Below are 20,143 nucleotides of genomic sequence, written 5' to 3'. Positions count from 1 at the left end.
TATACTTTTCCTTTTTCAAATTCTACTCTAGTATCGGACGTGTTTTATTATACATAATCATCAATCTAAACGAAAGCCCTTTTGTTTGCCTGAATTGTCGAAAGTGAACCATGTGTATTAGAAATTTGACATCAGCACCGTTCTTGGAGGCAGTAATTACTTGCGATGTGAATCTATTTAAGCTATATTAAAAGAGTTAAAAAAAAAAAAAACAAGAAAAGAAAAGGTAATCACATGTTTCTCGAAAACATGCAATCTTCAACATCCAGTAAAGCTAAGTTGACAAACTGTCATCCATTTGAATTAAATACAACATGAAGCCGAAGCTTGTGAAATATCGTCGCGGATTTGTCAAAAGACCAAAGAGACTGAAAAGAGATTACAACAAATTACAGAAAACTGAAGTTAGAAAGTACGACTTTTGCTTCGTATATATTTGTTCTTTCTTTGGGAGTTTGGACACAAAAATAATTTGTTTAAGTTTATAATAGACATGTATTAGTAGTCCAAAAAACTCAACGGTGTATGCACTAAAGGACTAGAACTAAACTTTCTGATGGGGTACACAAGTACCCAACATAGCATATGGCATACTTTTCAGGACATAATTCATAGGCCCCTCAACATAACAACGTGCAACTTTTTTGCGAGAAACTGCATTGCTTAGATACAAAATAGATGAGACATGTGTGAGGTCTTGCCTCTGAAAAAGATTATAACGTGGGACTCAAATCTAATATTGATGCTCCAAAAACCCCTAACACTAAGAAAACAACTACACACCAAATGTTTTGGCCATTAGATTGTGTGGCTTTGGTTCCATATAAGCTTTGTTTTCGCGGTCTTCCTTTTGACTTGTGCATTTTTGGTCCACCATACTGTCGTTCTTCACTCTCTGAAAACATGCATGAACCTAAAAGACATTTAGCTTCAAGTCTGTACTTCATTGTTTATCATTCAATTTCTGTAACACCGTAGACAAATCAAAATTAAGTTTAATTGATTTTGCAAAAGAAATTGTCAAAGATCAGAAAAAGGACGAATTTTCCTCATCTCTACTCGTTTCAACCTTAAATGATTGAGCTTTTGGAAGCATTGTACTGCAATCGTGCAATTTAATGGTAATGTGAGTTACCAAAAAAATGGTAATGTGTGTCAATAGTGGCGCCATGGGAGGCGGAGCTAGGAATTTTAGTTTGTAAATCACAATTTTTTGTATTTACAGAGTTCTGAATAGATTGTTTTTACATATTAAATCAACTTTTTAATATAAACGGAAAACGGCCTAAAATACTCTTGAACTATTGAATTTGGTGCAAAAATATCCTCCATTCAATTTTGGGACCTAAAATACCCTTGACGTTAACCTTTGGGGTCTAAAATACCCCTGACGTTAACCTTTGGGGCCTAAAATACCCCTCACGTCAACCTCCATAAAATACTCTTATTTTTTAACGGACTCATTTCATTTATTACGTGGCACCTTTTGATTGGTTGACAATTTAATTAACTTAAACTAATTAATCTCCCCATCTAACCCGGTCCAACAAATAAAGCTCGACCCGCCCCAATTAAATCCCCATTCCACCGTATGAAAAAAAAAATAAAAAAAATACAAACCCAGGTCATTACAAACCATATAAAAAAACCCACGAACCCATTCCATTATGAATCGTGAATTGTGGTGTTTCCATTATGATGGTTCATTTTTTATCTAAATTATTTATGATTTTCAGCATTTCACTCTGCATATCAGTTGTATTCTTGATCGACCTTGTTATTTATGTGACTCTGATATATATATTTTTGCTGATGATACCACATCACCCAAAATTATGTGAATTTCCAGTTCCATGACTTTTATCTTCATCTTTTGTTACTGCTTATGATGAGTTGTGATATTGTGAAGCCAATTACCATACCCATGTACCATATGAAGTAAGGTTTTAGTAAACATTATGAATGTGGACATTACTGAGCTTAACATGTCAAAATTTGAGTAGAAATTATGATTTGTTCTCTTTGAGTTCACGATTTGTAATGAAATGTGTTCGTGAATTTTTTTGATATGGTTTGTAATGACCTGGGTTCATATGTTTTTTTTTATACGGTGGAATGGGGATTTAATTGGGGCGAGTCGGGTTTTATTTGTTGGATCGGGTTAAATGGGGGGATTAATTAGCTTAAGTTAATTAAATTGTCAACCAATCAAAGGGTGTCACGTAATAAATGAAATGGATCCGTTAAAAATAAGGGTATTTTAGGCCCCAAAGGTTAACGTCAGGAGTATTTTAGGCCCCAAAGGTAGATGGAGGGTATTTTTGCATCAAATTCAATAGTTTAAGGGTATTTTGTGCCCTTTTCTATAATATAAATATGAAGTTTGAGCTAAAATTACTAAATTCAGACAAGCTCGTATTCAACCGAATCTTCTTCGTTGAAAAATTGTATAGCGTACATAGGTAAAAACTCTTTTTATATGTTTCTATATAAGTGATTGAATTCCCTAAAAATGATTGACCATTTTTTTAATTCCCTTCAGAAATCCGTGCCTCACACTATTGTGAAGAGAAGAATACAAGTAATAAATAAGTAGCTATGGTAATGTTCAATGAATACTTGGAATGAAAAGGAATCATTTGTTTACGGAATACTCAATTGGAAATTAAAGTGGGAGAAAGAAAAAACCAACTTCTTTTTTTAGAAGAAAAAAAAAGGTCGTGACAGGTAATAGATAAAGCTGCAATTTATGGGAAGTGGCCAAATGCATGTGAACGGTCCTTTCTCCATTGATTAAACTGAGTTCTATCATAATGAAAGAGTAAGGAAGGAAATGATAAAGCTTCTCTTTTCCAAGCACATGGCTTGTAATATTTTTTTCCATTAGTCAAATAGGGGCCCCCATCCCTACATACTCTACTAGCTTTACTTTTATATTTCCATGGATTCCCCAACTTAAGAAAATCAGAGAAAAATAATTATGAAATCCATCATCAGAACGTTCATTATTGGAAGAACATAATAGGACGATATTTGAATAGGAGAATCATATTTAGGTTGATATAACAACGATTAAAGTTTAAATTTTGTACACTGACCGTGTCCACGAGCACATGCAATCAGAGGCGCATTTACATATAAAATTTGCGTCATGCGAACACATGGTCACTTCAAACTCGATATATTATGTGTATAATTTTAAAAATATATCTAATATTAACTGAAGGAACACATAGTCAAATCAGATCAAGTGGAGCACTGGTTAGGGGTTGTATTTATTTCCTTAAAGTCTCGGGGTCAAACCCAAGCTCCTGCACGTTTTATGCTTTTATTTTCTAAAGCAGCTTTTTAACTTTCTTTTTGTATTATTCTAAATCCTTTTTCTTCTATAATTCTAATTACCCAAAAGTAAAAAACGTGTTTCTTTTTTATATTACATCTAATGATTTTTTTTCCCCTTCATTTTTAATTACCCAAGTCCCAAAAGGCAAAAGAAATCAAAAAACCCCATAGGCGCTAAGCTGTAACGAATTAAAAATAAAAAAACTCCATAGCTAATGGTGAACCCATCATCTTGAAATCCTGGATTCGCTTCTGCATGCAATAAAATCGTAGACGGTCAAGTGAAATCCACTTCATGAAATAGTTTGATTTGTGAATGACATTATTGTGGTAAAAATCGTAATACCAAAAAAAGCATTACATTTTCCTGGATTGTTAATACAATAGTCAAGGCAAGACATAATCGCGACCTAAGAAAAAGCATCCTTGAAAAGATTAAAGTAACGAAGAAAAGATTAAAGTGACTATGAAAGTGTTGTTATTGAGTGGAGGGCCGCGACTCTTCTTAGAGTTCTTGAGATACTATTTTACGAAATTTTGTTATAGCATGTACATTTAACGCATCTAATTTAGGTGGGCAACCTGATAAATATACATCTATAGGAATTAGCTGATTGACTTTCTAACCAATACTATAAGAATCTGTACTGAACATTCCGCTTGTAATTATATATACATATGCTCCTGACAATCGCGAGACGTCAGAAGCAAGGAAAGGATACACCTTATCTTCTAACTCCTTCAAGATGGGTTGTCCTCTACTCTCGGCAACAAAGAAAGGAATTAGGTTAGGAGTTTCAGTATCATTCTTTTTTATGTATTTATTTGATGAGAAATGCGAGTCTATTTTGTCCACTTCCGAACGTAGAGGCTTGTCATAAGCGTCTATATCATAAATCGATTTTCAATATATCATAAATCGATTTTCAATATAGAATGAAAAACACGTGTGGCGGAATTGCAATATAACATACGACCCTAAACGAAATGGATACATTTGCTATATATTATGTGGGGATGATGAATAGAGATATATTTTACATTCTAAAGGGGCTATAATTGAAAATACTACTTTATTATTTATGGTATTGTAAGTCCCTAAAAATGGGAAATACCATACCTTTTTTCTTATATTATAGTAGCACTTAAAGACAATAATTACATTGTAAAACCATTAATAAAAAGGTGAAATTAGCTATGGTAACCCGAAAAATAAACACAAATTCCAATTAATATACGGGTTGTGCAAAAGAATTTGGTGGTACCACTCTATATGAGTTAAATCCATATGATTAAGCGTTTGCCTGCTTTGGAATAATACAAATGATTAAGCGTTTGCGTGGTTTGGAATAATGACAGAAAGAATTTCGAAAGGTTCAAATTTAAAATTTAGCCGTAAATACTTAGTACTTGATGATAACAGTGTAACAGATTGTCAGTCATTAGGCTCCACAAAGATAACACGAGTTGGACTTAAAAGGATCTTCACCTGCCAGCATTCATTATCTTTCTATATTTTTCTCTGGTTAGGTGAAAATATGCATTAATATTTTCGGGTAAATAGGACTTCCATGAACTTATTTTAGGCCCAACATAAAATTAGTGAAAATGATGTTTTAGCTTTCTGATTATTCACCTAAACTGCGTGTCTTTTATTTGTTGACTTGTAGTATATGGTGTTTATAGAGGTGTCCCATGCTTTTATGAAAATGAATATAAAATATCAATGTAATATGTAAGCACAAGAAATTAATTGCCCAGTTAAGAAGAAAGTTACAAAGACATTACTTATAATAACTAGTTTCCAGTTCCCACACGTTGAGAGGGCCAAAGTTGACATCCAATTTAAATCGAGTTGATTACTTAAATAGTTATTCAATTATTGAAAATAAGTGAATAAAATCCCTTACATTGTATTAGAAAAATCACTTAACTTTTGTTATTAACTCAAAATGTCATTTTTCTTTCTTTTATATCAAAAAGTCACTTAACTTTTGCTACTCCATCCATAAGGTCACTCAAGCCAGAAAGTGATATATCCAGACTACTCTTTAATGACGTAACACTTGATTTTTTATGTCAGAAATTAGAAAATATTAAACCCAATTTATGTTAATCAAAAATCTCCTACCCGACGACCGGTAAACATTCTTTATATGATAAATAAATGTCCAAAAATTGACAAATACGTTTAAGAGCAAGCCTTACTTATCATTCACGAATTCAGCCCATGAGAATCAAACGCGGGATGAGATAGACTTTGAAGAATAAACATAAGAAGCGTGCCTTTAAGCTCCAAGTCAAAGCCCCACAATTCTCTTCCTTTTTTTGATCTTTTGACATTTCAAATATCTTATAAATTTATAATGCGATAGTATTTCTAAAATTTCTCTTTGAACTCCATATTAATTTTGTGCTTGGCATTGCTTCTACAAGTAACCAAAAGTTTAAGCTGATAAAGACTGTTCACCTTTAATGCCAGCCTATCTTTCTTTAATTCAAACAAGAAAATGCTATACAAGTTAATTTATTATTTTCTTGTAAAATAAACTTAGGCAAGAATTTAGAGGCCATTCTTATTAGTTTTGAGTTTTGACCTTTATCTAATGAAATGGTCTGTTCACCGAATTGATTGAGCCAGGGCGAAAATCATTTAATTGAAAAAGAAGAAATCCATTAACGTTAATTTGGTAACCGGTTACAATGGGATCTAACCTGTACAACAACAATTAACCACCGATTAGTTGATGTTTAATGAAATGATGTTTAATGAAATGACAAAGAGAGAAAAAAGATCATTAAATTAGTTAAGCTGTTGTTGGATCTGGTTGTTAAGTTCGCAATGTAAATTAGAAAAAAAAAATCCATCAAAGCAAAAAAATTAAAGAAAAGAAGGAAAAACAAAGGAAACCAAAATAATAATAGAAACTCAGCACTGTTATCTTTTCATCTGTGGCAGCATCAACCAAACATTGAAAAAGATGAAAGACACTTTTGTTCTTTTTTTTAAAAAAAAAAAAAAAAAAAACTCTTTCCCTTCTAATTTCGACTTATTTTTAAATATTTTTTTAATTCTGTTTATTTTCTGTCTCTTTATTCTTCTCTCTGAGATTCATATTCCAAACAATGTAGAAACTAAACAGAGATTTTGTCAAATGGCCGGTGCTTATTTTTCATTAATAAAAACTATCAAATCAACTTTCCTGAAAACGACCCTGACGGAAGAAGAATTCCACCTTTTCCCAGGTGTAGAGAAACAAAAAAGTGACAGCCTGGTGCATAAAATATTTCGCGTTAGGAGGTTCGGAAAAGGGCTCCACCTGGTAATATATAACTTTTTGATTAAGTAAACACCACTTATTTTAAACTAAATTAAAAAGTAAAACACCACTTAATATGGACCCGAGGGAGTATTAATCCCTCTGTCCCAAAAAGATTGTCTTCCTTTCCTTTTTAGTCTATCCTAAAAAGATTGTCCTCTTTTTATATTTAGAAACAATTTAACTTTATGAGATGATTCTGATCGATCACACAAATATAAAGAACTTGTTTTGAACCACACATTTCAAAAGTCTTCCTTTATTTCTTAAACTTTTTGTCAAGTTAAAAAGAGGACAATCTTTTTTGGATGGAAGGAGTATATTTTTATATTAATGCGTGACATTCTGAACCTAATCCTTGGTTTTGTTGTGAAAACCAAAGGTTAAGGAACATTCATAAGAATCAAGACAGAGACTGACAGACTGTAAATGGGGACCATAGCTAACCCATAATCATCCAAACAATACTTAAAACTCCAAATATAGCACAAGAAAAAAACCCATAAATGCATGAGACAAAAAACACTTAGACCCATAATATAAACTCCCTTCTCCCTCTATTATTCAAGTTCCATTGACTCACTCATCTGCTTCAATTAACACAATATGATCATGAAGTGCACCAAAATATGCCTACACTTTACATCTCTTTGAAGAAAGAAAATGCAACCCCAGAAAAATAGAATAGTATATATTATACTAACTTGTTTGACATTTTATGCATAATCTTGAATTGTTACAATGGAGGCTGGTGATGAGGTGGCAAAGGAGGGTGGTGGCCGTGGAGAAAGAATTTTAGTGTCGGTGAGGTTGAGGCCTTTGAATGATAAAGAGATTTTAAGAAATGATGTTTCAGATTGGGAGTGTATTAATGACACTACCATTATTTACAAGAATGTTAATCTTTCTGTGTCTGAACGCTCTATGTATCCCTCTGCTTATACTTTTGGTAAGTAATTAGGTAATTAATAATCTATTTCTACATATTGTTATTCCTCATTTTAGTCTTCATATTTTGTTAAATTTGCTTCTTTTTTGTGATCTTTGGTAAAGTGTAATTTACTTGGAGGTATTGTAATTTGCATTTCTTGTTTACTTATTGCTAGTTCATTCATTATTTAGTTTTCCTCATGGGTAAAAAATTTATTTAATGAAATTCAACAACCCATTTTTGGTAAATCTGCTGTTACTTTATTTGCATCAACTGTTAATTAGGACTTTCTAAGTTTATTTTTCTTAATTGTTATTTAAGTTCAACTATATGCAAAAAGTCTTGCTTTGCCAAATTTGGATATTACATATTGTTATGTTTATGAATTGTACCTTATAGTTATATGGGTTGACATTATTCTATTTTTGGGATATGATTTTGCTTACAGACAGGGTATTTAGGACTAATTGCTCAACAAGACAGGTGTATGAAGAAGCTGCTAAAGATGTTGCTCTTTCTGTTGTTAGTGGATTCAATTGTGAGTAAGAAAACAAAATGTTTTCCATTTCTAAATTGTCATCTGTGTCTGAATTGTTCAGTATTTCCATCTTTTAGTTCTTTGAATATCTAAGTAGAAGTCCATGTCCTGTATTATTGATCTGAAACCATTTATGTATATGCTAGCAAGTGTATTTGCCTATGGACAAACGAGCAGTGGAAAGACATTTACGATGACTGGTATAACTGAATATGCCATAGCAGATATATACGAATACGTTCAGAAGGTAAGCGCGTATTACTTTATGATCAATTGTTTTGTTTATAGTGTTTTCATTTTTTATCTTCCGAGGCTTTTCCCTTCGCTTACTGAGTATCCAGTTATACTACTACTTGTAGCACACAGAGAGAGACTTTATTTTGAAGTTCTCTGCTATGGAGATTTACAATGAATCTGTCAGAGATCTCCTTAGTACAGATAGCACTCCTCTTAGACTTCTAGATGACCCTGAGGTTAGTTATCTGATCAATAAAATTTAGTTTTTTTTTTTTTTTTTTTTTTTTGTCATCCTTTTCTTTGTCTTTTTCTCCTTTAGAAGATTACAATTTTGACACATAACTAATCTCATATAGCAACTTTGACAGAGAGGGACAATTGTTGAGAAACTCACTGAGGAAACACTGAGGGACTGGAACCATGTGAGTCAGCTTCTTTCTATTTGCGAAGGTAAGGAATGAAAGACTATCTTTGGCGTCCAAAACGCATCTGTGATTTGATTTATTTAGTATTGGAATGAAATTGGCCTCAAATAGCGGAATGGATACAGAGGAGTATAGCCGTTTCCAAGTAGTTTGAGTTTGAGAAGTAGTTGATTGATGTTGGTTTAACTTTTGCAGATCAGAGACAGATAGGGGAGACTGCGCTCAATGAGACTAGCTCCAGATCTCACCAAATTATGAGACTGGTAAAATAAACTTAATATTAGTCTTGTGCAACTGGCTAAAAAGCTAGTATTAGTTTTTAGAAGATTAAAATTTTGACACATAACTTATTGCAGACAATTGAAAGTTCTGCTCGGGAGTATTTAGGCAGGGAAAACTCCAGTACTCTTTCAGCTACTGTGGTACGACAATGTATTTTGGGAAGATAGTTGATATTGATCGTGCTTTTTGATTGTACATCATACTAATATCAGCTTTATTTTCCTCGATGAAACACAGAATTTTGTCGATTTAGCTGGAAGTGAGCGTGCATCTCAGTCATTGTCAGCTGGCACAAGGCTGAAAGAGGGCTGTCACATAAATCGCAGTTTGCTGACTTTGGGCACTGTTATACGCAAGCTAAGGTTGTTTAGTTTCCTTGCTGCCCTTCTAAGCTAGTGCAGTATAATTATCGTAAGAGTTCATGTGTTCTGGTGCAAACTTATTATTGTAGTGCTGGAACTTAATGTCAGGCATTACATTCAGCACCGTAGCATGTAATTCATCCTCTTACATTGCCTTTACATCAAACTTCGGTTTTCTGCCTAAAGACCAAGGATATTCAAAATGCTCATAAATTTAAGCATTAAATACCTCGCCAGATCACTTCTCATCTAGTAGGAAATTGAAATTGACACTAATGCAAGTTGTTATATAATTTAATACAGCAAGGGTAGAAATGGTCACATCCCTTTCCGAGATTCAAAGCTAACTAGGATACTGCAACCATCATTGGGTGGCAATGGCAGAAGTGCTATCATCTGTACAATGAGCCCTGCACGGAGTCATGTTGAGCAATCGAGGAATACTCTTCTGTTTGCAAGTTGTGCCAAGGAAGTAACTACTACTGCCCAAGTGAATGTTGTCGTGTCAGATAAAGTGTTAGTGAAGCATTTGCAGAGGGAGTTGGCGAGACTGGAGAGTGAGTTAAGGAGTCCTAGAACTTCTTTATTCCCTTCAGATTATGAAGCATTACTGCGAGAGAAGAACAAGCAAATAGAACAGGTACTGCATCTTCACAGATGATCACATGTATTTGCTTGATTTATATCTTTAAAGTTCATTAATTCGCCTCTCTCACTTGCGGAACTTTGTCACCGCTTTTCCAAGTTGTGATTTCCTATTGTTTTAGGCACTTTCACTTGTTTCCTCACCGTAGAGAAGTGACAATTTTATTCCATCTCACCTCCTCCTCAGAGAGAGAGAGAGAGAGAGAGAGAGAGAGAGAGATGGACAGTCTGTCCCCATAACATGGTGACAGGTGTCAGCAAATTGGTATAATTGTATTTGTAGTAAACAAAGATATAAATATGTACTATGTAAAAGTAAGTAGGAATAAATATGTACTATGTCAAAGTAAGTAGGATAATTGAAGGTACAAAAAATTTGTAGATGCAAACTTACTAGCATCTAAATTTTTCTGCTTATGGAAGATGTGATCTTCATATAACTAGGAAGTTTTAGTGTTTAACCTCTAGTCATTTCCTTAAACTGAAACAAGTAATATTTCACACCCGACATGCTTTTTGAGTATCTCTTATCCTTATTGAGTTGGATTAAAAATCTAATTTTCTTGGAAACTTTTACCTGGCTATTTTTCAATTGTACCGGGTTGACACTTGACACCTGGACCCTTGATCATTTTGCCATCTCTTTTGTAGATGGAGAAGGAGATGAAGGACTTAACTATGCAGCGTGACATTGCTCAGACCCAAGTTAGAGACATGAGACAACTGCTTGGAGACGACACAAGTTTATTGTTGCAGGTATATATGCTACTTACACTGTTATTTACTGTCTATGTATTTGCTTCCTGATGCTAAAGGCACCTTATTACATTACAGGTTGGTTTAGGAAACTACCCAAATCTGCGTGTGCGGAGATCACCAGATTATCGAAGCCCAATGCAAGTGTCCATCTTGTCAGATACTCCATCTATAGATGCTGATATTAGAACATGTTCAGATGGGCATAGCAGGAGTAGTTCTGAGGACCAAATTATACGCGTGCCAGAGTTTGAAGAAAACCTTTTGCATAACAGTTCATCTCCAAGGTTGTTAGCCCGCAGTTCAAATTATAGTGAAAGTGATTCATGTGAAGGATGGGATGAGATTGAAAAACAAAGTAATGGAACTTCAGAAGACCTATTCAAGGAAGTTCATTGCATTGAAACCGAGGAATCAAGTATGAAGGGGAAACAAGAATCCAATTTTCCATCTCCTGAAGAAAGCAGTAGATTTATTGCTGACATTACAGCAGAAAATGGAGAAAAATCTGATAAGGGAACAATATCACCTCCAGCGGACCACTATGGACGATTAATACCGCCTTCAGTCAAGGAAAATGGAGAATTCGCATTGTCGCCCTGTAAAGAAGACCAAGAATTTGTGTTGTTATCATCTTTTGAGGAAGAAAGGAAATCTAATGAAGAACCATTATCACTTCCCTCAAAGGATTCCCAAACCCTTGAATCGCCAAAGTTCGCAGACAATAGAGAGTCAGTACCATTGCCATTGAAGGAAGAGAAAGAGTCGAATTGTGTGCACACATTTGACGCTCGGTCTCCAGCAAATTTATCTTCACCATGTGAGCTCCTTTGCGATTCACCAGGCTCAAGAAGCTTGAAACTGTATAGAAGTAGAAGCTGTAAAGCTAGCCTATTGGATGATCTATATTCTCCATGTTTTAAGGAACTCAACAAAAATGAAAATACTCCACCACCTCGGTTAGAAAGAAATGTCAATGCAAGACCAGAGTGTTGGCAAATCAAAATTTCTCCCCAGAACTTTACCTCTGATGTCAAGGACTCTCAAGAGAAAGATTCCACCTTTTATGGCGAGACTGATGTCAAAGAAGTGTCAAAAGGGGAAGATACAGCTAATGAGAACATCAAGGATGTAGATGATGCATGTGATGCAAGGACGGATGAAACGGATGAGCTTCTATATGAAAAGGAGGTCAAAGAGTGTCCTGTGAGTATTATCTTTTTCTTCTCTCTACTTGTCTTTTTAAGCATTTTTTCATATATCTTCAGTCTCTTAGCTGTTCATAATTCCAGTCATTCATGGAGTTTCTTCTCAAGGATGACGAAATTTATATGCTTCAGTTTTTGGATGGAGTTTCTTCATGTTCGATAGTTATAGGGCCCTGAGACTTTCACATGAACACTCTTCTTTCATGGTTGATGTTCATGGAATGAAAAGGTTATACATGTCATGTGACTTGAAAAAATATAAATAAAACCCTGAATCGGATTACATTCCTTGGGCTTATGTGCACTTTTTAAATTGGAACCAAGATTATTTATGACTAATATGTGCTTGTATTCTACTGGTTAAGGAGGCTGAACTAGAGCATGTTAAATCGTCAAAGTGTGTCAAAGATGTCGGGTTGGACCCAATAGAAGATGATCTGAAAAGTCTTCGCAGCTGGCCCTCAGAGTTCAAGATGCTACAGAAAGAGATTATTGAACTTTGGAATGTTTGCAACATTTCCCTCGTACACAGAACATATTTCTTCCTTCTTTTCCAAGGTGATGCTAAGGATGCTGTATATATGGAGGTAGAGATCAGAAGACTAACCTTCCTCAACGACATATATTCGCATGGAGAGAAAACGGTGGTCAATGGAAGGACTTTGTCCCTTGCACAAAGGTAATCGACTAACATCCGGCTCTGAAAACATTAACAATTGTAAGGAAAAGAAACTATAATATTTCCTTGGGCAGAATATTTTTATCACACAGCCATTCACATTTGCACTATCTTTGTACCTAAAGCATGATGACAGGCAACATCTTTGCATTTAACACACCAGTCTGTACTTGGCATGTTAAATGCAAAATCAAAAGACGCTAGATACTAAGGAAATGAAATTTGGACGGATTAGTAACTTGTTTGATTTGTGAAACAGCATGAAAGACCTTCGACAAGAGAGACGGATGCTGCGCAAGCAAATGTCAAGGAAGCTAACGGAAGAAGAACGAGAAAGCCTGTACCTTAAGTGGGGAATTCGGATCAATAGCAAACTTAGGAGGTTCCAGTTGGCTCAGCGTTTGTGGAACAAGACAAATGATATGAATCACATTGCAGATAGTGCTTACCTGGTAGCAAAATTAACTGGATTGATGAAGCCAGGACAAGCTCCTAAGGAGATGTTTGGTCTTGATTTTTCACCTAGACCATCTAGAACTTATAGCTTCACACGTAACTTGATATCTTCTATCTTGTAAAAATGTCAAGTCCATATTTGAGTTGGAAATACTCGTTGATGGCTTCGAGCTCCATTTCTCATGGCGCTCTGATTTTTTAACTGTTAGTTTGAGTTTTCTTACTTTGTTTGTCTTCTGGGTGTTGATCACTGGTGAGATTCTGATTGTAATTGCGAATGTAGATTTGTACAGGAGTCCCAAATTGATCTACTGAACATAAAAAGAGTGTAACATACCTACATATATAGATTGGTCGTTGATTTCTTTATCGATCTATGTTGTTTCGACCATCATTTCATCTTTCACAAAACTTTAGTGACCAAAGAGAAATTATTTTCCGGACCTGAACTGCTGATTTCATCGATATCAATTCACATTAACAATGGGCTTTTAGTTGATGATATTCAGCTGCAATCTGAGTTGTAAGACGTTCAGCCATATTTATATGTTGAGTTGTAAGATGTTCAGCTATATTCGCAACTGCCAACATTTTTAATTTTCGATGTTGTTAAATTTTAATCTTTCTTTTCAAATTCGTTAAACCTATACTTTATCTATCACAGAGGTATTGCACCAACCAAAAAGTTATAGGACAAACAATTGTCTCTGATTACCACAACCCATAAGAGGATAGAATCATATACAAGACTGACTAATATTAGATAGGAAAAAGAACTCCAAGATCAAATATCAAAGGAAATATAATCAAGATTAAAAAACATACTTGATTGGTGATGTAAGGTGGCAGCAAAAATTGAGTCACGGTAAAGACCAACAGACGGTGCGAGAAATTTTATCAATTCTACTGATCTACTATTACTTTCAGCCATGCATTAACTTATAGGTTTAAAAATTAAAAAAAGAACCTTTTTTATTACATTAGGGGAGGGGAAAGGGGAATGGATACTATGCTACTGATGGGGTTTAAACCCTCCACCTCCACTGTGGACTTTTTTTCTTCCTCCAGTTTGAGTTATGGTTGCACCTGATCAGCTTATAGTGAAACTCATAAGTTTTCTAGACTGACTTCCTCTCAGAATCATCAACACTATATTCATCATCATCATCATCTTCTTCCTCTTCTTCCTCACTTTCATAGATGTTGCTCCTGAACTTTCTTAGTTCAGTCTGAGCATCATCTTCACCCAAAAAGTCCAACCCAAATTTGATGTCACGATGCTTAACCAAAAGCCATCGAAGCAGGCGGTCTTCTTTATTCAGGTAATGCAGCTCATTGTTAAAACTGGGTGGTGTCATCACTGTCATTTGCATTAGTTGACCCTAAAAACATGCAGCATCTTGAAATTTAGTAACAATAATCACAATACCGACAACAGAAGTTTGAACTAAAACTATTGACTCCTTTGTGAAGTTATAAAAGAGGAAGGTCAACCCAAGGTCCCGGAGGTGCATCATGGAAAGAAATAAGCATGGTCATTGTCACAAACTTAGAAGCTTATTAAGTTTATCATGCACAGAGATAACGGGAAGCGGCAGAAAAATGAGGATGGGGCTAAAATGTTCTGTCTCTGCTACTAGATGAGACTGTTAATAGCCCCTTCGGAACTTTTTCTGGCATAAATTCAAATTTTGGAGACTTCTATGGTTAAATGCTTTTTTGATGACCGTGGTTGTCAGGGAAAGACTGTGTGAGCCTCGACTATGCCACCGGGTACCTGCTACCTCTCACCAGCACAGGTACCAGGTAACCCTATCTATCAAAGATTTGGAGTAGGGAGAAATCAGCTAGTGTTTTCCTGACTCTGCTACTTCTATAGTCAAATGTTTATGGATTGCATTCTGCTTTTGATGCTTTTGAGATAAATCACTCACTTATCGGGGAAAAAGGTAAACATGACATTATTAAAAGGATAGTAGAGAGAGACCTGATAGTATCTGCCATCCAGTTTTTTAATGCCATACCCGAGTTGAACAGTACCAAATGACTTTAAATCTGTAAGCACGCCATTTTTTCTATAAACATGCTTCCCAACCTTTGTGACAAGGTCCATCAGCGCCTCCTTTTTTATGTGCGGTTTCAGTAAAAACATACAATCATAAAGCGGCATCTTTTGTCTCCTCTTGATTCAACCAACTACCTGAATCACAAAATGATTTGCATTAACTTTTGGAGAATCCAAAACTAAGACAAGCTGCCCATCTGCAACAAAATGATTAAAGCAAACTCAACCAAGAGATTCGCCCATTGAAGCGAAACAAAGTATGAAACTAACACGTTAAGTCGTTTTCTTATTAGCACAAGTGAAGTCGAAAATATAAGAAGTCCAGATTCTTAAATATTTGGAGAATAAGAAAAATGGATTTTGCTAATAAATGTAAAAGCAAAAAATAAAGGATCTTTCTTTTTCTGATAAGCAACACAAAAGGGAATTCTCAATTTGAATAATCCATGAGACCCACACACTCGAGACAAGATGAACAACATATAAAGAAGCAGAATACCAACTTCCAATCACTACATATGAAATGTTCTCTGACCTCTTTATTTAGTTAGTGGAGCATCAAACTAGAGCCCCCAGGAAAAAGCAAAGTAACACAATAAACGGAATAAATTTGCATGACACTGTTAAGTTCAAATGATGAGGATATAATCATTTTCCTTTCTCAAGTCTTTCTCAAGTCTCAATTTCTGTATATACAATATGTTCTAAAAAGATCATAAAAGTCTATCATTCACCATTTTCGATATCATGTAATGAGCCAATAAATTATGCCAAACTACAAAATCTGAAGTGTTTAAAGTTTTCTGGTTTACATGAATTACAGGGATGAAGTTGATGATGACACAAATATAGAGGAAAGCTAAAAAAACCACACCTTGCTCTTTCTTTTTTATTAACTCTTTTTCTTATTCTTCTACAATTTGCTTCGATAGGAAAGGTAACAAGTTCCATTTGTACCAAAGTACAAAATGAATTTTCAGCAGTAGAATGATTTCTTCAATATTAACACAAAATCTATAAATGAACAAGTCAAATTGTTGTTGCTGTCTCTTTTAATACCTAAAAAACTTACATTTCTCCATAAAAGTAGAGATCGAAACATTAATAAAGGAAAGATTATTATAGAGTGAAATAAAGAAAACAAAGGAGAGTAGCGTATTATAACAGAAACATACCGTTAGACTGCCGGAGATGTAAGTAAGATTGAGGGTTTTGCAAGAATTAAGGCTTTATATGGCCCGATCCCATGGAAATAATTTGGGCATGAAAAGGACCTAATGGTGAGAATTCTTTAAGTTTAATGGATTTTTTTAAAGTTTAAAGTAAATTGTCACATATTAAACAAAAGATAATGTGAAAATATTTTGACAAGATTTTTCATTGGTCAATCTGAATTATATATTGGTTCTTTAGCCAAAATCTGCCCAATTTTATATGTACTGAATTTGTCAAATCAAATTAGATTGAGCTAATAAATAAATAAATAAATTAGGCGGATCATATTTTCACAGTTAATTTTACTATCCTTAAATTAAAGCCTTATGGGTGACGTTAGATGTGCATTTTATGATTTTTTTCCCCAAATTTTTTTTAATCCCTAGCAGTCAGAAGAGTTGATTGGAGTCAAAGATTAAAGCCCAAAGGAGAGAGGGCTTGTTTAATCAAACATCTAAAAATTATTTATTTTAATGCGTACATTTTTCAAAGTAACTTATCAAAAAGTACTTTTGAAGAAAGAAAATCGTGTTTGGCCAAGTTATTTGGGAAGTGCTTCTTTTAAAATTTGATAAACTGATTGTGTTTTGTTTTCACAAATTGATTTTGAGTATCAAATTACAAAAAAAAGTTATAGCAGGATTCATTTTAATAATTATATAATATTATAGTATAGAAATGATTTAAATACTTGTTTAAAAAGGATTTAATTAAGTTTTTATTTATTTAGTTAAATTTTAAACATAAAATAAATATAAATCTATCTATGTCGGATTTTAGATTACTTGCGGCACTATCATATTTTAGGTTGGCCTGTCCAGAATAATTGTTCAGAAACGAACTCAAATTTCATAATTTAGCTGATAGTATGTAGTTTAATTAACTTCAAAATACATTGCTGTCTTTTCCCTTTCTGATATATTTGCTCCTTTGGTTTGACTTTTTAGTATGCTGCCTGACATTTCGGTTTGCAAAGTGAGTGGCTCACCATGTGAAATCTGTATTCCATCACTTAGCCAAACTTCGCTTATCATGGATTTCAGGTAATTGTTATGAATAACAATGAACGTGGCATGGATGAATCCAGTTTACAGAGCACAAGTACTTACGTTCTACAACAGATTCATCGAAATCATTTAATGGAATTTCATCAAACTCATATTCTGCATCAGAAGAACATGTTATTGGGAAAAAATTGAATGAGTCAATGCAAAAGTACTCCAGCAGCCAGACAAAAAAGGGACCAAAAATTCATGATTTTTGTTTGAAAATTCCCTTTGATGAGTATAATACTTCTCTATTTAAGCCACTCCAAACTTTTTATACTTTTCTTCGTGATGTTTATAGTATGGTACACACAAGTGGATTTTATTCTCTTTGCTAGATCATCTTCCAGTGTCAAGTTGATACCCGGTTTTAGAAAATGGGAAACTCGAAATGTATGAGCTTTCCTCCTCCATCAACAGGTGAAACCATAAGCTAATTTATTAATGTATATTAGTTTGTATATCGTTACTTTAGGCTTTAGTCATGATAGAAATTTGGCGGTAAGAAGATGGTGCCATGATAGTAAGCGTACATGAGTGTTTGTTTTTTCCGAAAAGCTCTGGCTATTAAGTTCAAATGAAGTAGAAGCCCGAATGTGATCATTTTCTGCTTAAGAGCAAAAGTGTAGAACCACATTAGCTTCAAATACAAAGGGTACCACAAGTTACAAGAAAATATCTTTTGGAATTCTTAAAATAAGATAGAGGATTAGAGAAAAAAAAATGCTAGAAAATATTTTTTTCTTTGATTTTGTTAAATATAATAAAGCAACTATGTCAAATAATGAAAGAACAGTATGGATACTTGAATGTAATAGTAATTTAATTGAAATCAGTAAATTATTGCGGATCCGGATGTGCTCGCATAAGTTTATAATTTGTGATGTATTATCTATCGAGTTAAAAAAATTAACTAATGAAATACCTAAGAGTGTAATTAGTAAAATGACAGAGAAACTCAAGGGTGAAAAAAATGATGAAATAGAAGGCCGCATGACACTTATCTAAAATGACAATTGTACTTAGTCATTTCTATTTTTTTTTTTTTGTCAACTTTATTTTTGAAATCTCAAAAGGTCTTCAAGTATAACTACTAACAAATACTACTTGCAATAATTAGTAGGAGTAATGCTTATGAACAACATTAAAATTACAACACTAAAAGTCTCTAACTAACTAACTAACTATATATATATATATGGTCACTTTTCACTTCTAATTACTACTAATAAACAATATAATTCATATTAATGAATATTGTTTATGAACAACATTTTACTAGAAAGGAAGGCAAGAATTCACATTACATAATTTTTCCCCAAGCGAACGGGCGTTGATGAGAACTTTGTCTTATAAAACTACAAAAAATAATATAGGTAATGCTTTATTTATAGTGATTTATTTGCTATTTTTTTTAGACCTTTGATTTGAAATTTTTGGTTATTTGTATTTTTTTCGACATGCTTAGAATTGCAATATAATTATTGTATGACTTACATTATATAACTTATTTTTTACTTACATTACACAACTTTATTTTTTATTTTAGTTACCAAAATTTACATTAACAAAATTGTTTCACTGCGCAAAGCGTGGGTTGATTAACTAATAAATAAAATACAACCAGAACATGAGGGTAGGATGTAGTCTGCATCCAGGGGCAAATTTGTGTGTAAATTTTGGGTCATGTGAACACATGGTCACTCGACTAATCTCGATAGATTATGTATATAATTCTGAAAATATATCTAATATTAACTAAGTGAATACATTATCATATAATATGTTGAGTGGAGCACTTGTCAAAGGTTATCTTTGTATTCTCAAGGTCACGGGTTCAATCCCCGGCTTAAATTTTTTTTTTAATTTTTGCTATTATTTTCTAAAGCTACCTTTTTACCTTCCTTTTTATATTATTACTCAAGTAAAAAAATATTTTTACTTCATATTGCATCATATACTTTTCTTTCCTTTAATTCTAATTATACCAAGTCCCAAAAAGTAAAAAAGAAAAAAAAACCTCCATGGCTGCACTGCAACGATGAACTCATGAGTCATGACAATCAAGAAACTTAGAAACCCATAGTTGATAGCTAATTAAGCTGCAAGCCAGCAATGAACCTATCAAAATCCATCAAGTAAACTTAGAGTCCCAAGTTTCAAAAGGCAAAATCTATTCTCGATTCCCATATTTATTCCATTCCCATATTTATTCTCTATAATAATATTATTCTCTAATCCCAAAACAAAATCTCTCAGAACAACAAGTGTCTGGTAAGTCTTGATTTCGAATTTCGAACACCCTTTTGGTCTTTTTATTGATTCTTGAATTTGGGTTTCTGAATTTTATTGGTTTTTTTGAGTTTTTGGTTTTTGGGGTTTATGGGTTTTAAGGAATTTGACAAATTTTCAATTTTAGGTTGGAGTCATCATTTTGTTTCGAAGGAGAAGTACCATTTGCACTGCGGCTGTAAAGTTTTGGACCTCTTGGATCGTATTTGCATTAAATTTCGAGCTCTATAGACGGTAATGAACACTTCTCTATAATTTTAAATGCGAAAGGGGTGTGATTCCTCTAATTTATTATAAATGTGGAAGGTGTGATTCCCTTATATTTGAATGCGAAAGGGGTGTAA

The 20,143-nt window shown here is 33.7% G+C and overlaps 2 protein-coding genes across 2 annotated transcripts; one reads left to right on the top strand and one right to left on the bottom strand.

The window, feature by feature from the left end:
* Positions 1–7,147: 7,147 nt before the first annotated feature.
* LOC132046470 (kinesin-like protein KIN-7G) lies at positions 7,148–13,552 on the top strand. The gene is made up of 13 exons (XM_059437106.1): positions 7,148–7,611; positions 8,042–8,131; positions 8,278–8,378; positions 8,491–8,604; positions 8,737–8,818; positions 8,989–9,056; positions 9,150–9,215; positions 9,313–9,437; positions 9,741–10,077; positions 10,734–10,838; positions 10,917–12,044; positions 12,412–12,725; positions 12,985–13,552. Exons 1-13 carry the CDS (start codon positions 7,404–7,406, stop codon positions 13,301–13,303), a joined length of 3,057 nt encoding a protein of 1,018 aa, XP_059293089.1. The 5' UTR covers positions 7,148–7,403; the 3' UTR covers positions 13,304–13,552.
* Positions 13,553–14,049: 497 nt separating this feature from the next.
* LOC132046469 (uncharacterized) lies at positions 14,050–16,573 on the bottom strand. Its single transcript, XM_059437105.1, has 3 exons — positions 16,422–16,573; positions 15,169–15,381; positions 14,050–14,563 (listed from the first exon to the last, which is right to left on the bottom strand). Exons 2-3 carry the CDS (start codon positions 15,349–15,351, stop codon positions 14,300–14,302), a joined length of 447 nt encoding a protein of 148 aa, XP_059293088.1. The 5' UTR covers positions 15,352–15,381; positions 16,422–16,573; the 3' UTR covers positions 14,050–14,299.
* Between the last annotated feature and the right edge of the window lie 3,570 nt (positions 16,574–20,143).

The sequence above is a fragment of the Lycium ferocissimum genome, chromosome 2, assembly GCF_029784015.1.
Source record: "Lycium ferocissimum isolate CSIRO_LF1 chromosome 2, AGI_CSIRO_Lferr_CH_V1, whole genome shotgun sequence".
NCBI classification, from domain to species: Eukaryota; Viridiplantae; Streptophyta; class Magnoliopsida; order Solanales; family Solanaceae; genus Lycium; species Lycium ferocissimum.
This window is presented reverse-complemented; position numbering and strand designations above follow the sequence as displayed.

Coding starts and splice junctions, on each gene's coding strand:
- LOC132046470 (XM_059437106.1), top strand. CDS start 7,404: ATGGAGGCTGGTGATGAGGTGGCAAAGGAGGGTGGTGGCCGTGGAGAA. Junction 8,132..8,277: donor TGTTGTTAGTGGATTCAATT/GTGAGTAAGAAA, acceptor TGTATATGCTAG/CAAGTGTATTTGCCTATGGA. Junction 9,438..9,740: donor ACTGTTATACGCAAGCTAAG/GTTGTTTAGTTT, acceptor AATTTAATACAG/CAAGGGTAGAAATGGTCACA.
- LOC132046469 (XM_059437105.1), bottom strand. CDS start 15,351: ATGCCGCTTTATGATTGTATGTTTTTACTGAAACCGCACATAAAAAAG. Junction 14,564..15,168: donor TGGATGGCAGATACTATCAG/GTCTCTCTCTAC, acceptor GCATGTTTTTAG/GGTCAACTAATGCAAATGAC.